Genomic DNA, 9668 nt, shown 5'->3' with positions numbered 1-9668 from the left:
ACATTTCTGAAATGTAACATATGAATATAATAAAAAAAAGTAGTGTAAATTTGAGAGGTGAAGTAAAATCTTTATTTTGGATGCTAAAATGGTCACAGTGAAAGGCTGCACCTTTGTCAACAAATACTGAAGGACATCAAGTCTAAAAAAATGATCAAATATTTGAGGCTTGGAAGTTTTCTTCTGCTTGGGCTCGACAGCTACACTTCAAATGAGGACATGATTGTGCTTTTTGTTAGAAGAGGAAACGTCTGCGGCACTTGTTTGAACACTGTGCTGGGAAAACGGGGAAAAGGTCAAAGAACAAAGCCTGTTGATGCCCGCTGAGTTACAATCTGTCGTGGTGAACTTGGTCAGAAAATGTGTTACAAAAAAGGGAGAAATAAAAATATCTGCACCCAAGTTTGGGCTGAGTAAACATCAGTCTGTAAAAAATCAAAATAAGACAATCCGAAGCTGTCCGTTTCACTGATTTAATGCCCTTCGATGTGAGGTGTGACAGATATAGCAGCAGGAAGAAGAGACTCTTGGGTGAACGTGGTATTTTAGTGTCGACATGTTTTTCTGTGGAGGAATTAAAGAATCGGTTCTGCTTGAAAACCTTCCCTCTGACGATCAGACATACTTCCACTGAACTACTGCATACATCTCCTGGGTCACGCTCCCGTTCTTAAGTGCACGTCAGACACCTCAAATCCCCGTCTTCTCACCCTCACACTGGAAAACAAACATTACAGCTGAGCGTGGCCAACAGTGAAAGGTACCTCGTCGAACTACCACCTGCAATTTTTCGCAAGAGACAAGACAAAATCCTTAAAATACAAAATATTTATTTTGAAAATGTCTTTATAAGAGAAAAACAAATAAAATCAAAACCAAATCAAAACCATACAAATTGTTTGGTTACTAGCATACCACACTAGTGCTAGGAACTAACAATGGAGAATTGCTCACTCGGGGATAACTCACAGACGCTCAGAGGCGATGAATACATCTCCACCTCTGCCCTTCGTTTCATATTGCACCCAAACACTGAGGCAAACAGCAGCGCCGAGGAAGTGGCACTAGTGGTGAAATGGCATCCTGTCTGTTCTATGAACTTAGATTTGCAGGGCGGGCAGACATGTGGCAACCTTCCGAATTTCTTCTCATCAACAAGAACACAAAACCAAAAACAAAGTGAGTTTAATACATATCTGAAATACAGCGGGTACTTAACTGTTGGCATTGATATGGTGAGAAGAAAAAAAAAAAAAAAAAACTAGAGGGAGCTCTTTGACCAAAACTCAGAATCCCAAGGGGTATCCCAACCTTCCAAAAACTGAACAGTGTGCTTCTGAAAGATATGGACAAGGAGGAGGAGGAGGAGCCTCGCCTCTGCGTACGCAGCGCTCGCAGAGCCGGAGGCGCAGAGGTCAATGTTGCACCTTTGAGGTTGCGGTGGCGTCAGCTCGAGGCTCGGTGAGCCCGACCTTATAGCAGATATAAACATATATGTATTCTTAAACCTTTTCATCTTTTTTTATTGTGGTTGTACAATATTCCCTGATGGCCTGATTTGGCCGCTGAGTGTTATACAGAATCCTGAAGAGATATCAAAATTAAAGAGGAAAAAAACAAAACAAAAAAAAAACAAACGAGAGAAGTGATGAAATTGTCCGTTGAGGGGGAGGAGGGGGGAGTTCGATGGGGATCCTGTTTGTTGCAGTTTGTGGGACGTCTCGCTGCTCTCCCTCGTCCCCTTCTTAAAATGTTACACACGCTGGTCAAACACACACAGTTCCTCCATCGCACCGCCGTGGCAATCTGCTCTGAGGACGGAGGAGAGAGACATTTAGTAGAGACCACAGAAGGCGCTCGCTCCCACGCCGCGCTTCTTCTCTTACCGATTCGTTTGTTTTACCTATGTCAGCTTCTTGGCTTTGTTGTAAAGTGAATCCACGACTTTGCTCATGTTCTGAATTGTTTCCAAGGCTGCTTCGTATGTTTTGTCCACTGGGGGCTCTTCGAATATGATCAAGACGCCTTCACCTTGGTCAAGGATTCCTGCAGCAGTGACACAACAACACATGACAGCACTCTGAACACTCTATCGCTGCCACTGAGGAGCACATTAGGTTCAACAGGAGCAGCTCAGTCCGCTTACCGTGAAACTTTTTGTCCAGGATCATCTGTGATAATTTCCTCTCAACGTCTCCCTGTAAGGACAAAGAACTTCATGATAAAACTCACATTTTTAGAGACGTAAATGGCGATTTTAACACTCTAACTAATTGCAAATATACACACCTTTGACAGTTTGATTAGACTTGATATGTGTTCTATCTGAAAACAGAAGGAGAGGAAAAATTAAACAGGACTTAATCATCATTTTCTTTGTTAAAATGATGAAGAGCAAGTGCATTAAAAGTTACTCATGTCAGCCTAGAGAACAGAAAGAAAGCCCCAGCATTACTGTAGCTCTTGGGAAAGTTTCAGGAAAATAAAACTTCTATGCAAAAATAAACTTTGGGGCAGAATGTGAGACGACTCCTAGCACACTGCAAAAAGTTACTGACAGGCCTCAAAATCATGGACACGCTGGTAGAAGTTACTTTAAAAACCACTTCTGAAGACGACGTTTGTGCACAAACAATGACGACGTCCAGGAAAACATGAAGATTTAAGACCTGGTAATAAACGCGGCACAGCTCGGCTTCAGTCTGCTTCGCACAGGAAGTCGAACACGTCCTCACCTGTACTCTGGAGAACGGTTCAATGACTCGGATGAGGTTCTGTTCCAGCAGGTTGTCGTACAGCTTGGCCAGGTGAGTGTTGATGATCGGGTCGTCCCTCAGCTCCGCTCTGTACTCTGTTAGGGCCTGCAACACGCACAACTTTCACTGAAAGCACTGAAAATACTCACACAATGAGACAATCTGTGTGGACGCGTAACACGTTCAACACATTTTACGACCAGCAGGTATAATCACGCACAGTAATAAATTAAGCAGCACAAGTTAATTTCTGTGTGTGCTGCACATCAGCCAGAAGGCACAACGAGAGAAAGCTAAAGAGAAAACAAACAAAAAGGCTAAATGGAATGAGACAGATCAGACACGACAAAAGGATTCTTACCTTTTCAAAGTCTGCTAATGATCTGTTCTTGCTGGCCTGGGCGACACATTTCAGCGCGTCTGTCTGGATGAATAATGACATAAAAGAAAACTTAAGTGTCATTCTACAGAAACAAGCTGAAAGGCATCATTTACTGCACAGCACAGAGAGGCCTGCTGAGGGCAGTGAGGGTCACTTCAGAACGATCGAGACAGACACTGAAGCGAAACACAAAAAAAGCTGCGATGCTGAGAGATATTTCATAAAATCCAACAGAAGATAGATTTTCAGCGTTGAGAAGGAGCAGACATTAGCTGCCTTGTCCCATCTGCTGTGAGTACAAAGTGACTGCTTCTTGCCTGTCTGCCGGCGTATCGCAGGGCCAGTTTACCGCTGATCAGGGCTTGGACCTCCTCTGGTCTGAAACAGACAAGCAAGAGAAGTGGAAAATCAGACGCATTAAGTCTGCGATGCTCATGATTAAAGGCACAGTGTGGATGCCAGGACACGGGGAGGTATCGAGGGGGAGAGTTTCTACTCACGAGTTGAGAACAATTTTGCACAGAAGCATGTATTTGAGTGCTGTAATGGCTCTGGGGCTGTCGATGGAGTCGTAACCCTCGAAGGCCTCAAAGAAGTAGGAGTAGGCCGTCTTCCAGTCCTTCTCCTCGGCCGCATGGATGATCCCTGCGATGAAGATTACACGGCGTGATAGTTACCATCTATGGTCAAAACAAACTGCGTCGGTAACTGTGAGACATCAGCAAGAACTGGAGCAACCTGCTGGACTGCGGGTAAACACTGATAATGTGATATGAAAGCCATGCGCTGGGTTTCACTGGATGCCTCCTAACCACTCATCATGGAGTCAGAGGTTACAGAGGCTTCAGCCATAAGCTGTGTCTCTCCTTCCATTTCACACTGTGCTGTGAGGTCATGAATAACCATGATCCTGCCAGGCCTCGCAGCTCCTCACGCTGCCCAACACACCGAGCGACTTTGAGATGGTTATCAGGATAAAATGAGCTGAGTCACTGAGGAACACACCGACTTTTTCAGACTCCTGTTGAGAAGAGGCGCTTCATGGATTTTTGACTCTTATGAAAAATAATATTCTAACCTGTTTTTAATTCCTTGTGTCCGGGTAATATGCCCTGGTAGTGTAATGGATCACATGATAACCACAAAAAAAAAAGAATAACTCTGAACCAGCATGAAACGGATCATCACTACGACCAGTTTCTAACACTGCCGTGCTTTTTTAAATACCAATCAGAAAGGGAGGACTGAAAAGCGTGATCTACTGTGTGACACCATCAGAAAACAAAACACTGTGTGGACTTCAGACTCACCTGGCGCCCCCCAGTGGTAGAATCAAAAAGAGACAACGTGGTAGAATCAACTGTGCTTCCTTTCCACAAAAACATGCCATTAGAATAATCTGAAAGATGTGGTAATCACATAAAAACTTCATTCTGTTGTTACTCACACCTACATACACCTGCACCTCCACGTCTTTCAACGGATAAACTACCTGGAGGGGAACGTACTTTAATCTCAAGCAGGCTTCAGAACAGATAAATCAACCTCTCATTAACTCCATCCTACACCGGAGTGGATGAACACAGCACTCCCTGAGCAGATATTTATCTTTGTTTCGTTCATCATTTGGACCAGAAGTGACACACATCCTCCGAACATTAACCCACCGATCAAGCCCACACCTGACCATCTGAATCCACACCGAGATAAATGTTTAAGACTTCACGTCTCCTGGTGGAAGCTGAGCTTGTGATGTGTGTTTCTGTGATGAAAGGTGACTTCCTCTAGCATTATGTGGGAAAGCCACATTTAGCAGAACTGCACCATAAACCAAACAGACCTTTATTTTTTAACAGCAGTTTTTTTTTTTACGTTACCTGGCAGGGACAACACAGGTGTAATTAACACTTAATGGTTGTTACACCTGTGCTTATCCAGTTATGACGAGTGAAAATGAAAAAGGTCGATTAAAATGCTATTACCAAATCCATTTTGTTTTTCCCCCTAAGGTACCAGATGGTACAGCTTTCAAACAGCAACAATCACTGCATGTATCTGACAGTTATCTTTCCTGAGTTTTAAATATTTTCTGTGGCACTACTTGTCCCCCACCTCCCCACACAGAAACTCAACCAGTCCTGGTAAACTTTGGAAGTGAGAAGTGAACACATCTGACCTGACTGCATGTCCAGAGCTGCCTGGAGCTTTGGAGGACAGTAAATGGCGTTGGCGGTGGTCCTGGCTGAGGTGAGCGCTGCGCGGGCCTTGGGCAGGTTGCTGAGAGCGTGGTACGTCTTACTTTCAAGCAGCTGAACTTCTACCAGAAGAGCTTTGTCATCCATCTTTTTCAGCTCCTGAAGCAACTGGGAGCCTGAGGGAAAGAGGATGAAGGAGAGTTAACGTCATGCAAATGAACTGTTCCAATAACTTTACATTGCTCAGTACACAGCCGGGGGCTAAATGTACAATTACAGTCCTGATGTGTGCCGTTCTTCCTCCTCTCAACAAACAAAACTTTGCAAACTCAACAGCAATGCAGATGCTACCATTTGCCAAAAGATAAAAATGTTCCATCTCTAAACACTCACCGAGCGCCAAGGCCTCCTGGTATCGTTTGGTGTCAAAATAGAGTGAGATCAGTCGCGCCTGAAAGAAGAGAGAGCGCTATTAGACGAGCAGAGAGTAGAAAAGCTCCAACAAGCATCCTGAAAAACCATAAAACACCATCATCTAAAGACAGGAACCTTAGGAAGCCCCAGCAAAACTCTCGGTTTCAGAGTTGATGCACATTTGTTTTATTCATTCCTCAATGTTCACATAACTTTAACAAACTGTGACTTTTATCTTAATTTCCATCACAGATCTTCACAGAAAGATGAATGTAAAGCTTGATTTCCAATTCATCCATTTCATTTTATACACTTCTCTTCTAAAAAGATTTGCTAGGGGACCTTTAAAGGGACCAAGCACAAAAAACATTAACCTCACACAGACTAATATCCATCAGCAACAAAGCAGCTAGTTCCTGCTAAATGACGCTAAATTACAGACAGTTCCTCCATTTCCTAGACTGCCAGAGAGAGGAGGTGAACCAACTGTTCTCAGAGGTGGATCTGATCCAAGAACACAAGGACATCTCTCTCTTCCAGCCTGAGCTCATGGTACATGGTGCTGTTAACATCGTTTCCTGGCATTTTTTCACTCCTATCTCATTAATCATAATGTGTGGCCTGCGGCCTATCTGAAGAGCATCCCTCTTCTCTGCTTTCACTCATTCATTTATGCCACTGTGTAGTTTTCTTCTCCACTATACACCGCAATAACACAAAATCCTGGTGACTGTGTATTTTGTAATTCAGCCAAAGCTCCAGATATTCCTGGCTGTGAGTGTGAAGCTGCCGGCAGTCGTTTGGCCATGAAGCCCATTTGGCTGCTATAGGGGGCCGGTGTCATCACAGATCATCATCAGTGTGTAGTAGATGTCTTTGGATCTCCTGCTGTCACTTTCTTCAGAGAAAGTTTGCAGATTTGCTTCAACACAATTATCTAGTTTCCCGTTTTAATTTGGTTTTCACTCAAACTAATGCCACAGCGGCAGTGTTGCATATCCACCAACAACCAAATGCTCCAACATGACCGGTCTGACACCACAGTGTCTCCTATTACATGACTCAGAACATGTTCAATTTGAGCTCTCCCACAGCAGCTGTGTATGTTTGGTGATATCGCTTTTGTTTTGACTGTCATTCATCATGAACGGTGTTAATGAACACATCAGCTGTTGGTTGTATTTATGGAAAATGGACAATTTTTGTTCCATTCAAAAAAACTAAATATGTAGGCACCTTTATATTTATGCCTCAACAGCAATCAAGGTGTCAGACTCAATGCAAATAATTAACCTTGAACAGCATAATTGGTGCTCTGTCAGTTGCTGCAAAAGCTGACAAAGTGTCATCAAGCTCAGCATCAAATCACAGGGTTATGTTCCATTTCAAGGCCTTATGTTTCAGTGACATCTCCTTGTAAACTGCAGAGGGTTAACTTACATTTCTGTCATTTGATAGCACCCGCAGGCTTATTCTAGACTTCCTTACCTCCAGAGCCTGTCGCAGGAAGGTCCTCTTCTCGGCCTTGGCCCACTCTATGCATTCAAGACACAGCTCGACCTCCTGCCCTGTTGCTGCCTCCATGTCCAGAAAGAGGTCCAGCAGAGAGCGGACCAGCCGGGCCGCCTTGGCCTTGCTGATGGAAATCAGGAAAGGCCTCACAAATTTCAGCAGGCCACCAAGTTCTGGAGAAAGCCACAAAAGAAAATAAACTGTAGGTTTCATCACATCATTTGTAGACTGAGCTGAAAAGTGAAACCAGCACAGAATGAAGCTCAGAGCTGGACTTGATTACCTGCAGCCTGTCCGGTCTTGGCCAGGAGCGTCCCCAGCTCCAGGATGCTCTGTTCTTTGACCCTGACAGCTTCCTCATCATTCTCTTGGACATCTCTCCTAACTGTTGAAGAAAGGCAACAAGGTGATGGAAAGCAGCTCATCCATTTAATCCACAGTTGATTCAGTTTGACAGTTTTAAACAGTCTGAGAGCCAAAGTGAGACGTTCGTTACATGAGCGTGAATCTGGGACCTTAAAGCTTCGGAAATCTTGATCTGAGTAATTTCTGTTTGATGGCTGTTGATGCAACATGATCTGTTTTATTTGCATTATCCCAATATTACTCAAAATTGCCTGTGAATATTCTCATTCATCCAGGTCATTGTAAGCTTCAGGGCATTCAATCGATCGCAACTGGACTTTGTCAGTTTGTCTTGGAAGAGGTCAGGTCGGATGAGAGGCGAAACGTCTTCCAAGTCAAACTGACAAAGTCCAGTTTGCGATCGATTGAATACCCTGAAGATTACTCAAAATTAAACCTACATAACAGTCTGGAAAACAAGGATACGATCATCATTTAGTTTTCTGTACAAATTGTTTAACCTTGAAAAAAATGGGTCACAAACGCAGATCACAATGTTCCAGGTCAAAGGTGATGTCTTAAAATATGTTTGGAAAAACAATCCAAAACCGGAATATATTCAATTTACAACTACACAGCAAAGAGTAAAGCAGCAAAGCCTCATTCCTAAGATGGGATCAGATCGAGTTTGGCTTGTCGCTTCATAGATTACGTTAAAATGCAGCTGATCACTTTCCTGTCAAATGCCCATAATTACTTTACACAACTATTGAGAACAAAATCAATATTTTGTCACAACGTTTATAGTTGGGAGGAATAAACAGTGTAACAAAGACAGTTTGACAGCTAGTGGGCTGTAGTGACAAGGCAATTTGAGGTCAGCGATGCCTCTGAGAGCTGTGACTGTTTACAGCATTTAGTAATGGAGTTTCCCGTTTGCTCGTGTGTTTACGCAACCACAAACAAACAAGCAAACGCTGACAAATTACTCATAAATGTGCCGTTAATAACGAATTAATTAGTAATAATGGGTAGCAGTTATATTTTCACTCTTCCAGGGAGCTGGCTTTCACTTTGTTGATGACACGGGTTAAAGGCTTTTGACAACAAGCTAATGACGTTAGCTACATTAGCAATCGCGCTAACGTGACAGTCTTAAATAGAGCTAACGTTAGTTAGCTTGAAAACTGTGGCCAACGACACGACAACACAAGACCCATACACAGTCAAAATAGGACTTTACCGATAACTAACACAGATTTCGGGCCCTGGCCTAGAGTTAGCAAAGTTGCTAACTCGCTAACATCCACTAGCAGTTGCCGTTACCCACCGTTCAGCAGTGAGTCAGCACGGCACACCACCGGCTCTTGCTATTGAACGCCACCAGCTAGCATGCTAACTCCGCCGCCTAACACTGAGACATAGCACATAACAGCGGCCAGAGGAATAGTGTCCATCTGAAAACCCCAGCCGAACACCTACCTATTGAATGGAGAATGTCGATAGAGGCGTTGCGGTCCGTGCTAATGAGAGACTGGGCTCTCTGAAACTCAACCACCGCTGCAGCCGCCATCTTCCTTATTCAAAATGCTGCTTGAATGAAAATTACGTGCGACGATTACGTTACTTAGCGTATGTGACGTCACAGCACGACTTGCTTGTCGGGAATTTTAAGGCATTTTGGGTAATGTAGTTTTCCACGCAGTTAATTAGATCACATGAATTAATTCATCTTCAATTTTTTAGTTGGTCCGCAAGATTAGTTAATTTTTATAAGATGCAAATTTGACACAGTTAGGCTTCTCGTGCTTGCCCAAAGCCAAATCAAGTGCCAAGATTCAATGTTTTTTTTATGAGAATGACAAAATTCCAATTATTCTGACACAACAACATCCTGAGAAGACAGGCTAACTAATTAAACTGCATCATGTACGAACCCATGCTAGAACTCTGGTTGGGTCTTTGAATAAAACAAAATGCACAAAATAAGAAAAATGCACATTTTCTAAACACATGATTTTTTTGTCGTGCGTTTATGGCTTTGTGTCTGTGTTCTAAGGAGAA

At 43.3% G+C, this 9668-nt stretch overlaps 1 protein-coding gene across 2 annotated transcripts; it reads right to left on the bottom strand.

The window, feature by feature from the left end:
• Nucleotides 1–51: 51 nt before the first annotated feature.
• Nucleotides 52–9225, bottom strand: psmd11b (proteasome 26S subunit, non-ATPase 11b). 2 transcript variants are annotated; one of them, XM_070990995.1, is made up of 13 exons: nt 9087–9219; nt 7543–7644; nt 7236–7432; nt 5727–5784; nt 5315–5509; nt 3639–3783; nt 3456–3516; nt 3118–3180; nt 2736–2861; nt 2290–2325; nt 2147–2198; nt 1904–2046; nt 52–1811 (listed from the first exon to the last, which is right to left on the bottom strand). In XM_070990995.1, exons 1-12 carry the CDS (start codon nt 9175–9177, stop codon nt 1904–1906), a joined length of 1269 nt encoding a protein of 422 aa, XP_070847096.1. In that variant the 5' UTR covers nt 9178–9219; the 3' UTR covers nt 52–1811. The 2 variants fall into 2 exon arrangements, with proteins under 2 accessions (XP_070847096.1, XP_070847097.1); XM_070990996.1 differs by having other exon boundaries at nt 1170–1806; nt 9087–9225.
• Nucleotides 9226–9668: the final 443 nt, after the last annotated feature.

Source organism: Chaetodon trifascialis, chromosome 21 (assembly GCF_039877785.1).
Source record: "Chaetodon trifascialis isolate fChaTrf1 chromosome 21, fChaTrf1.hap1, whole genome shotgun sequence".
NCBI classification, from domain to species: domain Eukaryota; kingdom Metazoa; phylum Chordata; class Actinopteri; order Chaetodontiformes; family Chaetodontidae; genus Chaetodon; species Chaetodon trifascialis.
Note: the sequence above shows the minus strand (reverse complement) of the source record. Positions and strands in the feature narration are given on the sequence as shown.